A 21,012-nucleotide genomic window follows, 5' to 3' on the forward strand; every position below is an offset into this window, starting at 1 on the left:
AGATATTTTAAATATCTCCTGTTGCTAAGTTTACCCATTTCTGTTATGTTTTCTCTAAGAATTCAACGCAATTTTTTTTAGAAATAAATGATTTTTCACTGTAAAATAACCTATACACCAAAAGGGACAAATATGTTTTTCCTGGTCCATGTAGTACCAACTAAATATTTTCACCAGTCTCTGCAAATGCTAGGATTCTGGCAAATTAGAGGGGGTAAATATAGTCTTTAAATCCATCATATTAAAAAAAAATAAGTAGTACTTTTACATGTCATTTTGATGCAACAAATCAGTACCATTTTATTTTTGCTGTTTTAGATAATATTTAAATAGATTTATATATTGATCATCATAACATTACATATTTTCTTTTCAGAATTGCTTTTATGCTCGATCTTAATATTTTACATTCAATTTTATGTCATGAGGTTTTTCTATCCTATTTCTTATATATTCTTTGAAAACTTGATTTAATATCCTTCCAAATTGAAAGCTCTACTGTGTCCCAATTGAAGAAGTCTCTCTCTAATGCCCTGAAACATTAGAAAATTTGTTACACCTCCACCATAATGCCCTGCCTGTCACCACAAGGCCCATTCCCACTGTGATGCATTTTGCAATGCTTTTAATTAAAATGATTAACATGCTTTCAAGTTTAATAGCATGTAGATCCAAAAAAGTTTCATTGCACTGACTTGTATACACATAAGTGTTCCTATTGATCTGTGAACTTCTTAAGGGTAAGCAGACTATGTCTTTCTTATAGATTCCTTTATCTGTATGCTTGGTCGCAGATGGATTTACAAAGAAGATGATGAAGCTTAAGTCATGGGACCCCTCACTTACATGGGGCTATTTCAGTGCCCTGAAACCTCACCAGTATAATCACGTGGTCATAAGTTTTTGCAGAATTTATAAAAGCAAGATATTTTATTTAGACTGCTGCATAGTTTCGTAGCTTAGTTTATATTAGTAATTTTGTCTCCTTATCTTTAAAGATGGTTCTCCAAATTTTAAAGATTTGGCCACACAAAACCTAGATTCTTCCTTATAAGGAGTAATTATTTACTTTCTGTTAAATGAATAAAAGAAAGAAATGAAGAAGGGGAAAGGGAATGAATATATTATTAAGCAATATATCTTAATGTCTAAAAATTAGCATTTCTGGCAAAAATTTTCCATAAGCCACCAACAGACAATGCTAACGTATAACTCTTGTACAGCGTGTATGCGTTTACAAAGCCCTTATACAAATATATTTTATTAAATCTTTCTACCAGCCCTTCAAGTAAATTTAATCTTCAATTAAAATAATTGACATTGAAATGTTCACAACTGTGCTGTTTGTAAAAAAGATATTACTATGCTCAATTATTAAAAAGTTAAAAACTAAAACATATCAATTGAGTGACTTGCTCATGTTTCTTACCATGTCAATACTGGGAGGCAGCTGAAGCACTGATGCAGAATCTACTCCTTTCATTACAACATGGGGTTTACAAATGTACGTAAATAACCTAAAACATTCTACAAATAAGAAATATAAAATAAAATAGAATTGGTAATGTTGTTGACCCCAAATGATGAACATTTTTCCCTTCCTTTTCTTCCCTTTTCCTTCTCTTCTCTCCTCTTCTCTTCTCTTCTCTTTTCTTCTCTCCTCTTCTCTTCCCTTTTTATGCAGGTGTTTAATATTCTCCAACTACCATAAAGGTAAAGTTTTTTTTGAAAATTGAACCTAACCTCTACTGAACACAAGATGAAAATGTGGTTGCTGGTCAATTACCTTGTGATTGTATCTTTTACAACCTGTCTATCAGGTAAGGAGTATCCTTTGTACAATCTCCATAAATTATAGCAATGTAAACAATATGCCGTTCACTTCATTGAATCTGGTGTATAAAGTTAGAATTAATATTTTCTTTTGACACCTGGGTCAGACAAGTAAATTCATATATATTAAGGTTGGCCCTTGTTTTCTTTTTTTTTTTTTTTTTTTTTTTTTTTTAGTTTCAGTTAAAGTTCACAAGATTTAGTCAATCAGTCTTATATAGTGATGTGCTGGTAAATGTTTAAAATCTGGATCTCTGGGAGGAAAAGAAAAATCCCTGCTGTGTAGCATTTTGTCAATTCCTAGAGAGTAAACCATCCTACCATTCTCAATTTCAACTTGAAATCATTTAATGTAGCAGCAGAAAAGATAGGTAACAGCTCACCATTATACAATATGTTCACTATATAGTTATAATAGACTTAACCTCATTAGCATACGTAAAAGTAAAATACAGTAAAATAATTAGAAAATAATGGATTTTAAGCTTTTGTTACCTTTGTTCTTTTTTATTTATAAGAATATAATTTAATTTTTATTATTGGCTGGTCAATCTTATGAAAAACAATTCAGAAATAATCTACAGCGCATTCAGGGACTTAAGAATAACAAAGCAGTTTTAAGAATGGTATAGTTTTAGGACAAACAAATACTATATTTCTATCTTTCAAAGACAAGTGTGAAAGATTCAGAAATATTTTCTACAAGGAGAGGTACATTGTATTTTTATCTGAAGCAGCATGTATTCTAACAATCAGTTTTTCCTGATACCTTTGTCTCAGTTACCTTAGGTCAGTGCTTGTTGAGTTGCTATTAAGTTCAAGACTTAGTTGGATATCATCTTTTCATTTATCAGTCCCCCTTGATTGCTTTAATGATGAACTTGATAGGCATCTTATTATATTTCTTATTTATTATTAAGGAAATAAAAAAGCTATTTTAATTTAGGGAGTAATTTTTTTATGATGACTTCAAAATCAAGAAAAATATAATTTTATCAGTACTTAAGAATTTTAATGACATTGATATAACCACATAATTATGCACACATACACACACATATATAACTATATGCTTATATATTATATAAATATAAGAAAGAAAAATTTTGTGGTAAGGTTATTATTGCTGTATTACCTTTATGAATAAAATAAAACAAAAATAATCTTATTAGTACTGAAAATCCATACTAATTCTGTTGACCATAAATTTTAGTGCTACAACTATAAAATTGCAAAGACAGGAAATAAATATTTGCAAAGATATGGTGATACTTCAGCCTTAATAGTGAAAGGCCAGCGATCTTATTTCATTAACTAATATCTCAGTTATCTGAGTAATGTTTGAGACCACAACCTGAAGAGCTGCTTTGGGGATTAATTTCTTTTCTTTTTCTTTTTTTTCTTTTTAGAGTTTACATGGCACAGAAGGTATGGTCACGGAGGTAAGTTGATGAAAGGGTTAATTTTTAAATGGCTTTCCTCAAATAAATCATATTTCATCCTGCTTTAAGCTATTAATTCTCCAAACTTCAAGCAAGTGATTAATGTTAGAGCACTTGGAAATTTTGTAAGATGATTTATCTAGGGTCTTCAGGCAACTTGTTTGATTGCCAGAATGAATGAATGGATACACCACAAACAAATATCCAACTAGAAGATTGTAGCAGATGGAATGTGTTCAATGCAACCTGTATTTTTTCCTGCATGCTTTGTAACAATCCTATGCTACTAAATTTTGAAGCAACATTTTCAATATTGTAAAAATCTAGCTTATTTTGAAAGCCTCCTGCTTTGCTGCACACATCACTTTAACTAAAATTAATGAACTTGGAACCTTAAGATTCAGTTTAATTAGAAATCCAAAGACCTTGCAAAATTTATTGTTTATTTTTTATTGAATATAATTAGCAATCCTGCTAGTTTAGATTCTGTTTCAACCACTGAACAGTTCTTGCCGGAAATATAGGCAATATAGTAGACTGCAAAAAAAAGAATCTAGAGTAAGGCCAGCCTGGATTTACATAGCCAACCTGGTATTCACTAGTTATGTGATCTTGTGCAAATTATTCAACTTCTATGAGACTCAAGTTTCCAGTATGTAAAAACCACAGGATTCTTGTGAGAACTAAAAAAATAATGTGACAATAGCTTCCAGCACAGTGACCTACATAGTAGGTGCTCAGTAAACATAGTAAAACTGGTAACTGACAAAAGCCACAGCTTAGTGGTAGGAGAATTAATAATTAGGAAGAATCACTGAGCAACCAATGCAACAACTTCCATGCCAAAGTAAGATATTCATGCCAGCGTGGGTCTGAATTTCCATCTGTAGGGGATTAAGAAAAAGGACAGTCCTAGCAAGAAGCACATCAAAGCTATTTCTGTTTCCTCCTTGTGAGTTAGGAATAACTACATTTAGGCTATATAAAGATCAGTGAGATATGTTTCTTGACTTCAAGAACCTTACATATAATAGAGAATAATAAAAGTAAGTAGATAAACAGATTTATAAGAGAAATAAGCATTTTAAAACAATTACTTTGAGGAATAAATGAGTATTTAATGATGGAGCTAGTAGGTAAAGGAAACTTGAAGTATTTCAATTATTAGAAATGGAGCTAATTCTTAGAGGCAGTGGCACAAATAAAGTACAGATGTGGGCAAATATGGGCTGTGTTAGATCACTAATTCAAAGAACTCTTATTCTGCAGGATGTTAGTAGGACTTCACTGTCAAATAAATTTGAGAAAGTCTAGTTCATTAAAGTTCAACAGTTTATGATTAAGTGTAATACATGTATTAGTTTCCTAGGACAGCTATAGCTATAATAAAGTGCCACCAACTGGGTGGCTTAGAACAACAGAAATTTATTGTCTCACAGTTCTAAAAGTCCCAAACCAAGGAGATATCAGCGTCATGCTTCTGCTAAAACCTGTAGGGGAAAGCTCCTTCCTTGCCTCTTTCAGCTTCTGGTACCCCCATCATTCCTTGGCTTGTGGCAGCATACATAGGTAGACATAAGGTAGGTGTGGACAGATGCCCAGATAGTTATGCAAAACACAGTGTCTAGAGCTTCAGGGTTGGACCATAGGTCAAGGAAATGGTTGCCATCAGGAAATGTGATAGGCTCTTCTTAGGCAGGCAATGCCATGCTAAGGAAAGTTTAGTCAACTTAACCATTCTGCTAACCAGATCCTAATCTTCCTTCTAATTATTGGATTTCTGCACATTCTCAAGGCCAACTCCTTATATTTTAGTTATGATAAATTACTGCAATGTTACCTATTACCCATGAGACTAAAGAATTAGGGCACCAGAGTATTCAAAGCCTAAGCCCTAAATGTCCTTGTTCTCTTATCAGTGGGGAACAATTGACAATGAAGACAAGAAACATGCCTTGAGCCAATTTAAATATTGTTTCATTTGGAGAGTTTATTGTATTTCATGAGAGCCTACAACACTCCTTATCCCATAACCACCGTAGCATTGTATATATTGTAAAAATTCTAATATTAGACTGTGTTAAAATTTTGTTTTCAATGCTTTTTTCTAACAGATTTTTTCCTGAGAATCTTATTACAGCATACTTATATAAAATTATGTTTGAAAACTAACAGATTGAGATGACATATTACAGAGTGAGAAATAGGATTTGATTCATAATGAATATAAAATGAATAAAAAATAACTCTCAGGCACAGATAGTAATTATACTTTCAATTTCCAGAGATAATATAGGATAACAAGGTTACAGTGGACCATCTCTATATAGTGAGAGGTGAAGTAATACCATTTAAGATCATACAACTAACTGATTACATTAACTATGAAACTGAGAACACTACTGAAAAAAGCAGCAGTTTTTGCCTGTTGCTCACATCTGTGAATTTGACAGCAAATATTCATACATGATTTCTTTTTTTCTATTCATCTTCTTGATCAGATTTAAGAAATGAACTTACTTCTGCAATATATTACCACTATATGGTAGAAAATACACAAATTTGCATTGAATAGATCAAAAAAAGAGTGAAGTGCTGTCTTCAATTAGCTTGAGAAGTCATCTATATAATTGTGTGCTCCTTTTTAGAAGAATATATCCAGTACAAAAAAAGAGCATGTGTTTTTAAAATAATCTTATTTTTTTAACATATTATCCATGTGTTTCTTGTATGCTTTAACCCCATAATACTTCCAAAGCATGATAATTTGTCATCTAATTATTTTCATGGCCCTAGAAGAAAAGCAATGGCTGGCTTAATTTTTGTGGATGGAGATTATAATGCTTATATTAATGGATCCTTTGCTGAACCTTGTGTTGTATTCCCCCTGAAAGTTATTTTTCCTTGATCTGGGCTCCCTAGCTGAGCTAACAGAGCAATGAGCTCAGATAGTATTCAAGAGGGTTATGAAGTTCACATTCAGAAGTTCACACTGAGCATGCCACAACAATTCAAAACCTTGTGTTGAGTAATTTATCTTCCCAGAGCCCAAATATGTTCTCAAAATAAAATGTATAGAGTAATTGGTAAACCACCTAATGGAATATTATGCATTATTTTAATCAGGCTCAAAAATTTTACAAAAGCTAGAAATGTACATTTATAAAATATACTGAGTAGAAACACTAATGTGATATAGTGTGTCATATTCTGCTTTTTGATCTAGAAAGTGGGCAAAGGGAAATATCTTAAATGTAATATTTTCTCAAAGTGAAAAATAAATATTTTATCGGAAATTAGCTTCATATTTTTATCCCTTAAATGTTTTGTTGTCTCTTCCTATAAAGGGCAGATGGAAGTGGAGTACTAGGAAATATCTGCATATAATTTTGGAAAAGCACTTGTCATTGAAAAAAAATAGCATGGGGCACTGATAATATCCAGTTTGGCCTATAAACTTCAACCCAGCTCATCCCAAAAGTGTTTTATTTTTACATCTATCCTTTGAGGGATTGCCTATCAATAGATATAGTCCCATCATTATTAACATGTGGCATTCCATTATTTTCAATGGAAATATTCATTGCTGGTATCTTCCAGAAAAAAACAAAAAAAACCCCTAAGCATTATGATCATGATGAAGAAACTATAAACATATTTTCAGTTTACTAAAAGATGACTGATTTTTATCTCAAAGGCATATACCTTAAAATCATAGAGTCAGAAAGTACGTTGGGAGATGCCAGGGGCCGGGAGGTGGGGGGCGTGGGGAGGGCGAATGGGGAGTTGTTAATGTTTAATGGGGACAAAGTTTCAGCTTAGGAAGGTGAAAAATTCGGGAGACGGATGATTGTGAGAGTTGCACAACAGCGTGAATGTACTTCGTGCCACTGAACTGTACAGTTAAATATGGTTAAAATAGTATGTTTTATACTATGTGACTTATCACAATAAAAAAAATTAAGAAATAAACTAAAAATGAAAAAAAGATACACCATCAAAAGAAACATTAAAACTATGCATTTTATGAAAATATGCAAATCTACTAACCTCTACCTCCATATTGATGTATGTTTATGTGCAGCTGTCTTTGTTGTATTTCAAAGCACTGTACAGTACTTTAAATAACCAAGGCAACTTGGAATGAACAAAACTCACTTTATTTCAAAGTGATAAAAGTAGTTATTTTAAGAAGGCTAATAAAATTATAAATTAAATTGAGAATTCAGGATTATTACAAACCCTATACTGGCACTACCAGAGGGCACTCTAGAAGCAGATGCTAGCAGGACAGGATTAACTATTCCTACATTGGAAATACAATACTGTTGAAGAATCTTTAGGTAATGAAACCCTGCACCTATTGAGATGAGTTCAAATTTTGTGAAATAGTGTGTAATCACCATTATTAACCAAAGTAGATACTTAATTAGTTGACAGTCTTTTCAATTTGCTGCTTAATGCAAAATTATCTGATTCAAGCTGGAGTCGACCTAAAGAAAAACCCCTAATCTTAAAGACCTGAAATTCTCTTAAAAGTGTCTTTCATAGGGGACTTCCCTGGTGGCACAGTGGTTAAGAATCTGCCTGCCAATGCAAGGGACAAGGGTTCAAGCCCTGGTCCTGGAGGATCCCACATGCCATGGGGCAACTAACGTGCCACAACCACTGAGCCTGTGCTCTAGAGCCTGCAAGCCACAACTACTGAGCCCATGGGCCACAACTACTGAAGCCCATGCACCTAGAGCCTGTGCCCTGCAAGAAGAGAAGCCCGCGCACCACAACAAAGAATAGCCCCCGCTCACTGCAGCTAGAGAAAGCCCACATGCAGCAACGAAGAGCTAAGGCAGCCAAAAATAAATTGATTAATTAATTTTAAAAATAAATTTTTTAAAAGTGTCTTTCACAGAGTATAACTTTTAAATTTTAATAAAGTCCAACTTATCACATTTTTTTCTTTCATGGATCATGCTTTTGGCATTATATCTCAAAACTTCGCCATATGCAAAGTCAGAATCAAGTCATTGACTGAATTAAGGACAACCAACACCTCTAGTTCACCAAACTGTAGCCTCGTAGATGACCATCTAAAATTCTTATGTTGCCACTGATGTAACAAATGGGAACTCAAGATCTAATCCAGTGCAGATCAGGGGGCTTCTGCTTTAATTATATGCATAATTGCACCAAACATCCATTCCTCTTTAAATTTGATGATCTTTTCTATTGGTAATGATAGTAATACCATAATCATCAGGCTTGTATATAAATACAATGTACTTAGAAGATATTCATGAGCTTTAAACTCCTCTAAACACTATTTTTAGTATTCTAAATATTTAGTCTATTTAGGTATTTTTTTAATTGTTCAAAAAATTTCATACTAAACTCATAATTCATCGGGGGGTAAAGTGAGAATAGAAGTCATCTTACCTTCCAGAAGAGAATCAAAATATATTAATAAAATTGAACTCCTCTGCTTGTCCTTGTAAGCTTTTTTTTGGGGCGGGGGGGAGTTGGGAAAAAACAACAGACTCTCCAGGGCAGCAGTGTTACTAAATTGCTCCAGTTAGAAAAGCTGTGCAACTGGGAGAGACTCAAGGAAGAGCTTATGAGATTGTCCAAGTGGGAAGAAAAAATAGCATATGATTTTTATCATAGATAAGCACAAGGTCATTTCTTTCAGAGATTAGAAAATCTAGACCCTACATCCAAATGAAGGTCTAGTTATCAGGGATTTGGGTTTCATTCCTCATTTTTCCCTGGTGTGCTATTACATCCTGAAAGGCCAGAAAACATTGGACATCATCAGAAAAATTATAGAAGCAAAGCAGAAACATTATATGCATTTCTAGTTTTTATAACCTCAGGGATATGGAACTAGACACAGCTCAGAGCAGGACTTCAAAAGCATTAGCAGAGGACTTCTGTGAACACCTTGTACTCATTGTCTTACTTATGGTTGCAGTAGGCCTGTGAAGTCCTTAGGGCATGTGCCCCTATTCCTTTTTTTTTTTTTTAAACTGTAGATACCATGTAGAACAAACAACTTGTATAAAACAACGGCTAGAACGCTGCACAGCTGGAGCTAAATCCCAGTTTCTCTGGTTCCTCCAATTCTGATCCAGCAATTTATCTGCAGTCTGAAATAGAATGGTGGTTTTGGAATGTAACTAAGGTCTATTAATTCTTGAATGGCAATTTCAGCAAATTCCAACTAAAAATGAGGCTTCTCCCTTTGAAATATTTCAGGTCAGTTTAGAAAATTTAATGCTTCATACTGGGAGAAACTAACTGAAGGTTTTTATTAGTCATCTATGTACACAGAAATATGTATTGACATAATGTTTATGGCACCATAGCTAAAAGAATGAATACAATTTGGCCCCTGAAGCTTTTGGAATTAGTCTAAGAGCTGATATACATAAGATATTTAAATTAAACTTTGAAAGGACTGGCAAATTCATGAGAATGTTGGTAAAATCAGTAGTTATTGATTACTGACTACATGGGTTGTCTCAATGTAATTCTCACAATAGTCCAATGAGATAGATTTTATTATTATCCACATTTTATAAAGCATGATATTGTCTTGGAGACATTAAATAATTTTTCCAAAAGCACTGCTAAACAGTACTAAAGCAAGATTTAAAAGACATAATTAAACTGCTTGTTAAGAGGAACTGGGAGAAAGCTTTTATCCTTAAGTTTAATGTTAGAACAACCAAAATTTCAGTGTAGCATTTGCCTTACACTCTCTCTTAAAAAAATAAATTGGAGGAGTGAACCATAGCTTTTGATCAAGCAGAGACATTACAATGATCCCATGTAAGATTATTCCTCATTTCTAGTCATATACTTAATTCAATTGAGGTATATGGCTCTTAGCTGTGCTCTGTAAATGGTGCCACACTGATGACATGGGAGTGATTCTCTTCTCCTCATCCTGCTATGAGGAGCCTGCCCTCCAGAGAGGATACACAGTCAGGAACAACTTCTTCTCAACACTATTTTTGTGGTAGATTTTGTGGGGTTTTGTTTTGTTTTTGTTTTTGTTTTTGCGGTACGCGGGCCTCTCGCTGTTGTGGCCTCTCCCGTTGCAGAGCACAGGCTCCGGACGCGCAGGCTCAGCAGCCATGGCTCACGGGCCCAGCCGCTCCGCGGCACGTGGGATCCTCCCGGACCGGGGCACGAACCCGCGTCCCCTGCATCGGCAGACGGACTCTCAACCACTGCTCCACCAGGGAAGCCCTATTTTCTGGTATTTTTGTGGTACATTTTAAATGAGTTGGACAGATCCCATATCATGTAATTAGTTTACTGATTGTTCCAGATGTTGCTAAGTACTTGTGCTGGTCACATGTTTAAAGACAAAAACAAAAACTAAACAAGAACTGATCCCCCAAAAGGACTCATTCCCCCAGGGCATCTAGAAATTCATTCATTATATTGTTCAAAAGTTGTTAAGCACCTAGCATGTTTCAGACCTGTCCCCAAGCATCTGCAATCTAGTGAAACAGAAAGTTGTATCAAGAATCACAGCAGGTGTGTTAAGTGTCATAAGCCTGATAGGGAGTTATGAGAACATAAATGAGGACCAACTAAAGCTAGGAGGGGTTGGAGAGGTGGCTTCGTGAAGGAACTAACTCTATGACTAAATCATAAAGGAGTGTACAAATTTTTTGTTTTTAGATTTAAAATTTTGTGGGTTTTTTCTAATTTATTTATTTATTTTTGGCTACATTGGGTCTTCGTTGCTGTGCGCAGGCTTTCTCTAGTTGCAGTGAGCAGGGGCTACTCTTTGTTGTGGTGCGCAGGCTTCTCATTGTGGTGGCTTCTTTTGTTGTGGAGCACCAGCTCTAGGTGCGTGGGCTTCAGTAGTTGTGGCACGTGGGCTCAGTAGTTGTGGCTCGCAGGCTCCAGATGCGCAGGCTCCAGACGCTCAGGCTCAGTAGTTGTGGTGCACGGGCCTAGTTGCTCCACGGCATGTGGGATCTTCCCAGACCAGGGCTCGAACCCGTGTCCCCTGCATTGGCAGGCAGATTCTCAACCACTGTGCCACAAGGGAAGCCCAGGAGTGTACAAATTTTGATAAGAGGAGAAAAGTCAGATGGTGATTCCAGAAAGAGGAAAAGTATGTGCAAAGTGTCAGAGGCATAGAAAGCAAGACTTGTATGAGGAGCTGTAAATAGTGAAGCATGGCAACGCAGAGTGCTTTTAGAGAAATTATGAGAGATGGACAGAAAAGAATTTTGAATAAAGAACCTAAACGTTTTCCTCAGGATTATAGTGGCAAATATCTTTGGTTTGAATGAAAATGGAGATTCCATGTTTCTGACCGTTTTTTCAAAAAACTTTTTAATGTACCCAAATTATCTTTGATTTGTAAAATAGAACAATGTAAAATAATTGTATTTTTCTTATAGTTTCTGAGGAAGACAAAGGATTTGGACCAATTTTTGAAGAACAACCAATCAATACCATTTATCCAGAGGAGTCACCGGAAGGAAAAGTTTCACTAAACTGTAGGGCACGAGCCAGCCCTTTCCCAGTTTACAAGTAATGTATCTTGTTGCTCTTTTCAGAATGAAGTGTTGGACTAAAGATTACAGATCAGCATCTATGACCCTGTATCTATAGAGAAAGCTATGGCATAAAGCTTTCTATGAAGTCCAGGAACATTAACAAAAATATTTTCATACAGGTTATTTTTTTTAAGTTGTTAATACCCAAATAGATAGTTTTCTCAAATATATGCAAATAATTCACTTCCTATTTCCTGCACAGATAATGCCAGTGTCATTTGACATTATCCACTTAAAAACTGGCTAATGGAGATCATGCTATTAAGAAAATGGTTATATGAATAATATGCACAATTTAAATATATGCATTTGAGGATAAACTGGTTTTGTATGTATTGGCCTGGATAATTCATACCTACAGATTATGGATAGTATTTCTATATTAACTACATTTAAAGAGCTTCTTACATAGATAACTCTAGAAAGCACCATTTTTTCAGTAGTCTCAAATCTATATTCCAGACAACAAAGCAAATTCCTTAAATGTCTCTACATATTGGACGATCTATATAACATACCTCTTTATGTTTTTCTGGGGTACATATTTATGCTATCAAAAATAACTTTGTAAAAAGTAACATTTGGTTCTCTTGCTTCAGAGTGTTCAGAAAAGTATACTAACAGTTTCTAGCCTGATGCAAAGAATAAGATTTAAAAATTAAGCAAATGCCAATGGATTTTGGTTCCAGGAAAACAAAGCAAGTGATTGATGGGGAAATTGGGGCTCTAGTCTGTTAATGTCACCTGAGTTAATTGAAGGTTGTCATTCAACAAAGTGCATTTTAGTACTAGATTTTTCTTCTCATGGATAGAAAAACAACTTTCTATTGTTATTAAAAAGTTTTTTTCATGGAGAATACCCCTTCCCCCCATTTAATTATACTTGAACTCATTTTCTCTTGCCTCTGGCTATAATCACAAAAATTTTCTTAAAATAAATATAAGTGTATATATAAAATCACCATCTCTTTAAAATTATTTTTATAATTTTATAAAAGTAGAAGTAGATATTTTATAAATTATAAATAACACATTTGTTCTGAAAATATTTGATGGGCTAGATTTATTTCTACCCTTAAGTCATATATAATGGGAGTTTATGTACATAACCGTGGACATGGCATAGTATAACTAATGGGGGCTCTAGAGAAGATTTAATCCAAGTACAAAATTTTATAGGAGAGGAAGCTGAGTCCTGAATAAGTAAGTTGACTTGCTCTGCTCCAGAGCTAGTAAATCACAGATCCAGGACTGAAATACAGGTTTTATGACTTTCAAAGAAACATATAATTTTTTCAGTATTTATCTATCTAGACGGGTCAATAGCATTTCAAAAGCTATTTCAGTGACGGTTATTCTGTGACAGTTATTCTGTGACAGTGTGTCCTTGACATTCATACATGGAACCTAAGCAAATCAGCCTCCAGGCTCCAATGGAAGAGAAAAGAACAGCAGAGGTTGTTCTCAGATAGTGTTCTACGAACGTGTACTTCTCTTTGCTGCCGCCACTACCACCATCCAGCAGAGACAGTAAGAAGCAAAGTTTTACATCAATAAAATTTTGTACATGTTGATTAGCACCTCTCTCTAGCTCCCTTCTGCTAGTCCTACTTAGTCTTCTCATTAAAATATAAAAAAGAACAATGAAAACCAAAACATTGCTTGGCAAATACATCACCAACTCCCAAAGGTTGCATCGGCACTTAAGTCCCCAGGGCAAGTACGGCCTGATTATCTACACGTTAATGTAGAGAGCTGAAGGGGAGAAGTAGACGTTTAATTGTTAGGAAGGTTATCTGCATTTGACAGCAAAATAAAAAATATTCAGCTCATGATGCAGCTTGTCTGACAGAAGAACACTTGCAGTTATGAACATTTACTTAATATTCAGGGCAAGCCATACTTACCTTGGTAATCATGCAATTTGTCATTCACATAGTACTTTTATATTTATGGCATGTTCTGTGATAATTTGTTATTCGTGGCAACATCATGAAAGTTACAACAGGGAACTTTACCTTTCACTCATCAGCCTTGAGGCTTTCATTATCTTGCCTTGTCTCCCACAGTAACAAGAACTCCAATAAAAATTGTGTTTAAAGCTGTGTAAAAGGAATTACAACAAAGGTGAATCTTCCTAAAAATAAAATAGACCGGTGAACTTACCCTAACACAGCAAAACTTAATCATTATATGACATCAAGGGCAGAATCAGACCCGCTGGGAAGACGTTAAAGCAATAAATAAAAAGTTAAAGTAAATATAATGAGGGGGCGTAAAACATAACAATTGGAACTGCCTAACAAGGAAACCCATTGCCTTGGCAAGTACTAAGTGACTTGACATTGGATGGTTCAGTCAGGGACAATATTGCCATCAGCTGGGGTGAAGGGGATGATTTATTCATTGGGTTGGTATTTGGTAGGTTTTCAGAAGGAAAGCACAGTTTTCTGTTGCTTGCTTTTTTTTTTTTTAAACATCTTTATTTGAGTATAACTGTTTTACAATAGTGTGTTAGTTTCTCCTTTACAACAAAGTGAATCAGTTATACATATACATATGTTCCCATAACTCTTCCCTCTTTTGTCACCCTCCCTCCCACCCTCCCTTCTACACAGTAAAAATTAAAACTAAAGATGTTCCAGTAATTTGATATATTAAAAAATATTCTAAGATCATTAGACCTCTTTGGCAAGATTCTGACCCTAATCAGAACTGTGCAGCCAGGCAATGAATGACGGGACCACAGCCCACTGGTTGACCATGGCTCTAGTTTTATAGCATTGCAGAAGACATGGAACCTTAACCCTGATAGAACATGATTATAAAATTATGCAGGTGGTCAACTTAACTGACAACTATTTTATATATGCAATCTTCTCATCATCTCACCAAGAAAGTTAGATTCCTGTTTCTAGTTGGTTTATTCATAACATCATCTCCATATAAATATACCTGCAATAGTGTATTTGTGGCTTGGAAGCGAAGACCCAGTTGACTTTAATCATGTTCAAATAGTGTGATCGACCTCTAGTGGTCAGAATATGACATTTACTGAGAAGAATCCTGATTTCAATTATTATGCTTCTTTAAAAAATGACTCATATTTAGAATCAGATATTGATACTTTATATTTTATTTTGCTATAGGAATGTTTTTAATATTTTATACAATGTATCTATATGCATGAATCTAAAATAGTGCATAAATGGTTATCATTTATAATCCATGTATATCTGCTAAGAAACCAGTTTATGTAGCAAAATTCAATGAAATATTTGTCCTTTGGGATGCCTCATAAAAAAATGGAAATTATTCATACACTTGAACATTTATCTTTCTGTGCCTGAGCTGAATTATACATCATGAGCGCAGAGGCACAGAATTATGGGATGTGAAGAAATACCACTCTGAGTCTACTACTTAATCATCGGACTTCACATGGAGCTATACTCATATTATTTTAGAACAATGTTAGCTCAGTACACTGTTTGCAGTCCTCTTGGCCTTTGATATGCCATTTATTTCTTTTTGTCATAGATGGAGAATGAATAATGGGGATATTGATCTGACAAGTGATCGGTACAGTATGGTAGGAGGAAACCTTGTTATCAACAATCCTGACAAACAGAAAGATGCTGGAGTATATTACTGTTTAGCATCAAATAACTACGGAATGGTCAGAAGCACTGAAGCAACCTTGAGCTTTGGATGTAAGTAACTGTAACTTTTAAAAGGGCAAATGGATTTAGGCGAAGTAAAACTTAGATGTTATCATAAGAGTTTAACAAAAGGAGAAATCAAGAAGAAAAGAAAGTGAAGGACTCTGTAGATGAGGTGTGTCTTACCAGATTAGTGGACCTTAATTGTGTGGAGAAGAAAAAAATTTCAGGAGAGCAAAATGTCACGAGGGGTATTATGGATGTACTTGAAGTAGTGAAAGATAACACTGGAAAATAAACTAAGGCCATGTTCAAAAAGGTCTTGAATAAGTTTCTAAAGATTACTATTAATGGAAATGCTAAGTTATGCATTCTCAGTGGGGGTGATATCACCCCCAAGGTAGTGAAAATTGGTTTTTGCGGTGGGGGGAACCATCTTAGATATTGCAACATAATGGTCTATGGCTCTCCAACGCTCAGCCCCACCCAAAAAATCTTATTCCCTAGTATTTAATTTTTCTTGTTAGGAATAAATTAAATAAAAATTTTAATTGATTAACTAAATAAGTTTAAATTAAATAAAATTTCTCATTTTGGAGACAATAATAATGAAAAATATTTTGAGAAACATTGTGCTAAACTAAAAGTTAGACGTTATTCTGAAAGAAAAATGTGTGTTGGGAGGGGAGCTGGACTGGGTGTTCTCCGTGCGTGATTTTATGTCAGCATTTAAATATTCTGCAAAATGAATTATAGGATGAAAGTGACATTTTAAAAGGACCCAAGTGGTAGTGATTACCAGAAGGGAGTGAGACAGGGTCAGGAAGTGCAGTCAGATTAAACTGGTGTGGTGACAGTGAGAATGTAAATAATAAACTCAGTCCTTGAAGAAATACACAACAGATTGCATTGCATTGAAAGAAAAAGACCTTCAATATTTTCTTAAGGAAACAAAGTCTAGTCAAAAGCCAGAAACATTCTGCTCTCTTTAAAATGGGATGGGCGCAAGTAAAACCAATTTCAAGGATGGGAGGAAGCATTTAAATTGTCGCTTCACATGCAGAGGTGACATTAAGTTATCCACAGTGAGAAAGATGTCAGCTAAGTTTTGAGGACAGGGATGGCATTCCAGTGAGGCACCAGGACAAGAAAAGTAGATTTGAAGCGTTCTTTGCAAAAAGGTAGTTATTGGAATGATAAATTTTCAGGGACATAAGTATACTGAGAGAAGTAAAAACTAGATTTTATAATTCGAGTACTGATCACATGTAAGGAATAGGAGATGAGGCAAGACTGAAACAGAATGGGAACCAGTAAAACCAATGAAGAATCAAATAGTAGGCTATCAAAAAACCAAGCAAAATGTGAGTTCCAAATACACAGGAGAGAGTAGAGGAAATAAAAACAGGAAAACCCAGAATTTGAAAAAGAGCAAGAGATTGTTGACCTTAACATTCCTCATCTAGGATCCTGCCCTTCGTCTTTATTCCTTCTCCCCGTTGGAGTCCTCCCTAAGACTTTCTCTGGTAGAGCCCTGGGTTTCTCTGAACACACTATTTCCGGATACTCTTATGGAGATTCTTCCTAAATCTGAAACAAAGCTTGGGAAATGCTCAATCTTCGGGGTTGTCTGAATAGTTATCAGGTGCTACCAACGTCCATACTCTTCTGTAGTGTGTGCACATCCCAGTGTGTGTAAAAGGGAATTAATTGACTTTGATAGGTTTCACCAAACCAACAGAGAACGATTGTATCTAAAAGTGAGTTAGTAGCTCACTTTTAGATAAACTTTAATGAGTATCAATCTTTCTCTTGCCCAGAGAGTGAATGTTTTCCTTTTCGTTTTCATGATTAGATCTTGATCCTTTCCCACCTGAGGAACGTCCCGAGGTCAGAGTGAAAGAAGGGAAAGGAATGGTGTTGCTCTGTGACCCTCCATACCATTTCCCAGGTAAACTTAGCTCTTCTGTGATTATAAGCACCTAGGAAATGAAATGGGGAAGTTTCTATTTTCTTTTTTTTTCTTAATAATAATGGAACATTTATAATTAAATAAGACACAATATTTGTGTAACCTTATAATGCATGACTTACTAGTGCTTATAGGTGCTTGCTTTTTTAATTCCTTCATAACTGGGCCTTAATTCCAAAAATCTATGGTCATTTCACTTTATAAACAATATGTATGTTGGATTATGTCCCTATTAAAGTTTCTGTTACACAGGAGAAAACACTGTAGATTTTCTACAAATGACTCCTGAAATAGAATAGTACCAAGGAAGAATATATAATCAATCATTTTATTTACAATTTAGCATCTACAGTATACTGTGAACTGTAATTAAACACTAGAAAGGAATAAAGAAAGACATAATAAATTATTAATCTCTATAGGAGTACCAATCCACAAGAAAGGGGCTAAATCAAGTGTCATCTATTACAAGATTTAACTTTTGAATACGTGTTTTCAGTAATTTGATATGGCTAAAAGAAAAGCCACCAAAGTGTTAATTAAAAGATGAACAAACTGCATACATTTCACTTGTTTTATTTATCAAATATCCTGTTCAAACAATATATTAATACCACTTTTCTCACAGAAAAAAATGTTTTGGGTTCTTATAGTTTTAATATTATGTCATAAAATTGTCTTTAAATATCTCCATAGAGGATTATTCATAACAGGCTAGTATAAATCATTTTCTATGGAATATGTTAACATGGGATATATATACATATATATACTATTCCAATTATGTATATATAAATTCAGATTGCTTATTGATAATTTTCTTTCTAATAGCTATAGGAGAAAGATAATTAATTGATAAACATAGGAGGAATTTATGAATCCAAAATGTTGTAAAAAAAATTTCAAAGAGGGAGTAGTCTTTTTTTTGAAGAACTGACAAAACTATGAAAAAGAAATCCTATTATGTTCATAGTGTTTCCCACAAACCGAATGATCATAAGTCACCAGTGTCTACACGTGACCATATTCAACACTGGATGGGCTTCATTCAATCGTTCATTCACTCAACAGATCTCTCGCGAGCACTTGTTATATATCAGGCACTGTTTACACCACAGAAATACCTCGGTGAGCAAAAAAAGAAAAAGCTACTCTCTCTCAGAGACCTTCTACAGGGAGAGAGACAATAGACAAGATAAACAGTTAATAGACATAGCATTTTAGATATTAATAGATAAGTGAAAGGCAGAAAAAATAATCCAGGAAAATGGGAAGAGGAAGTGTTGAAGGGATGGCTAAACTTTTATAAAGGGCATCACTGAGATGGTAACTTTGAAATAAAGCCTGAAGAAAATGAAGAAGCTAAAATGAACATATTTGAAAGAAGGACATGCCAGATATATGCCACAGCAAGAACAAAGGTCTGCAATGGGAGTGTGGAGGAAGACAAAGTGAGCCAGGTTGCTGAAATGGTGAATGACATACAGGGTAGCAAGGAATGAAATCAAAGGGATACAAGAGGAGAGGAGAGAGAAGATGGCGGAGGACTAAGACGTGGAGATCACCTTCCTCCCCACAGATACATCAGAAATACATCTACACGTGGAACTTCTCCTATGGAACACCTACTGAACGCTGGCAGAAGACCCCAGACCTCCCAAAAGGCAAGAAACTCCCCACATACCTGGGTAGGGCAAAAGAAAAAAGAATAAACAGAGACAAAGAATAGGGACGGGACCTGCACCAGTGGGAGGCAGCCGTGAAGGAGGAAAGGTTCCCACACACTAGAAGCCCCTTCGCGGGCGGAGACTGCGGGTGGCGGAGGGAGGAAGCTTCGGAGCCGCGGAGGAGAGCGCAGCAACAGGGCTGCGGAGGGCAAAGCGGAGAGATTCCCGCACAGAGGACCGGTGCCGACCGGCACTCACCAGCCCTAGAGGCTTGTCTGCTCATCTGCAGGGCCGGCGGGGGCTGGGAGCTGAGGCTCGGGCTTCGGTCGGATCCCAGGGAGAGGACTGGGGCTGGTGGTGTGAACACAGCCTGAAGGGGTTAGTGCACCATGGCTGGCCGGGAGGGAGTTCGGGAAAAAGTCTGGAGCTGCCGAAGAGGCAAGAGAACACTGTTTCCTGGTGCGTGAGGAGAGGGGATTCAGAGCACCACCTAAACGAGCTCCAGAGATGGGCACAAGCCACGGCTATCAGCGCGGACCCCAGAGACGGGCATGAGACGCTAAGGCTGCTGCTGCTGCCACCAAGAACCCTGTGTGCGAGCGCAGGTCACTCTCCACACTGCCCCTCCTGGGAGCCTGTGCAGCCCGTCACTGCCAGGGTCCCGATATCCAGGGACAACTTCCCCGGGAGAACGCGCGGCGCGCCTCGGGCTGGTGCAACGTCACGCCGGCCTCTGCCACCGCGGGCTCGCCCCGCCTCCGTGCCCCTCCCTCCCCCAAGCCTGAGTGAGCCAGAGACCGCGAATCAGCTGCTCCTTTAACCCCGTCCTGTCTGAGCAAAGATCAGACGCCCTCAGGTGACCTACATGCAGAGGCGGGGCCAAGTCTAAATCTGAACCCCAGGAGCTGTGGGAACAAAGAGGAGAGGGGGAGGTCTCTCCCAGCAGCCTCAGAAGCAGCGGATTAAAGCTCCACAATCAACTCGAAATGCCCTGCATCTGTGGAATACCTGAATAGACAGCAAATCATCCCAAGTTGAGGAGGTGGACTTTGGGAGCAAGATTTTTTTTTTCCCCTTTTTCTCTTTTTGTCAGTGTATGTGTGAGCTTCTGTGTGAGATTATGTTTGTATAGCTTTGCTTTCACCATTTGTCCTAGGGTGCTGACCATCCAGTTTTTTTTGTTTTTTACCTTTAAAAATTTTTCTTCTTAATAATTACTTTTTATTTTAATAACTTTATTTTATTCTACTTTATTTTATCTTCTTTCTTCCTTTCTTTCTTCCTTTCTTCCTTCCTAGCTCCTTTCTTCCTTTTCCTTCCTTCCTTCCTTCCTTCCTTCATTCATTCCTTCCTTCCTTCCTTTCTTCCTTCCTTTCTTCCTTCCTTCCTTCCTTCCTTTCCTTTCTATTTTTTCTCCCTTTTATTCTGAGCTGTGTGGATTAAGGGCTCTTGGTGCTCCAGCCAGGCATCAGGCCTCTGTCTCTGAGGTGGGAGAACCAACTTCAGGACACTGGTCCACAAGAGACCTCCCAGGTCCACGTAATATCAAATGGCAAAAATCTCCCAGAGATCTCCATCTAAACACCAAGACCCAGCTTCACTCAAGGACCAGCAACATACAGTGCTGGACACCCTATGCCCAACAACTAGCAAGACAAGACCACATCCCCATCCATTAGCAGAGAGCTGCCTAAAATCATAATAAGGCTACAGACACCCCAAAACACACCACAAGATATGGACCTGCCCACCAGAAAGACAAGATCCAGCCTCATCCACCAGAACACAGGCACTAGTCCCCTCCACCAGGAAGCCTACACAACCCACTGAACCACCCTTAGCCACTGGGGA

At 36.4% G+C, this 21,012-nt stretch overlaps 1 protein-coding gene across 6 annotated transcripts in view; it reads left to right on the top strand.

The window, feature by feature from the left end:
• The window catches only part of CNTN1 (contactin 1), a 353,678-nt gene that overhangs the window by 190,935 nt on the left and 141,731 nt on the right, over nt 1-21,012 (top strand). For all 6 annotated transcript variants that reach the window (XM_059080718.2, XM_067009071.1, XM_067009074.1 and 3 more), the window contains 5 exons: nt 1,685-1,820; nt 3,243-3,275; nt 11,702-11,834; nt 15,401-15,573; nt 17,378-17,473. In XM_059080718.2, coding sequence (XP_058936701.1) covers nt 1,760-1,820; nt 3,243-3,275; nt 11,702-11,834; nt 15,401-15,573; nt 17,378-17,473 — 496 coding nt within the window. In that variant the 5' untranslated portion in view covers nt 1,685-1,759. The remainder of the gene's footprint in view (nt 1-1,684; nt 1,821-3,242; nt 3,276-11,701; nt 11,835-15,400; nt 15,574-17,377; nt 17,474-21,012) is intronic.

The sequence above is a fragment of the Kogia breviceps genome, chromosome 12 (genome assembly GCF_026419965.1).
Source record: "Kogia breviceps isolate mKogBre1 chromosome 12, mKogBre1 haplotype 1, whole genome shotgun sequence".
NCBI lineage: Eukaryota > Metazoa > Chordata > Mammalia > Artiodactyla > Physeteridae > Kogia > Kogia breviceps.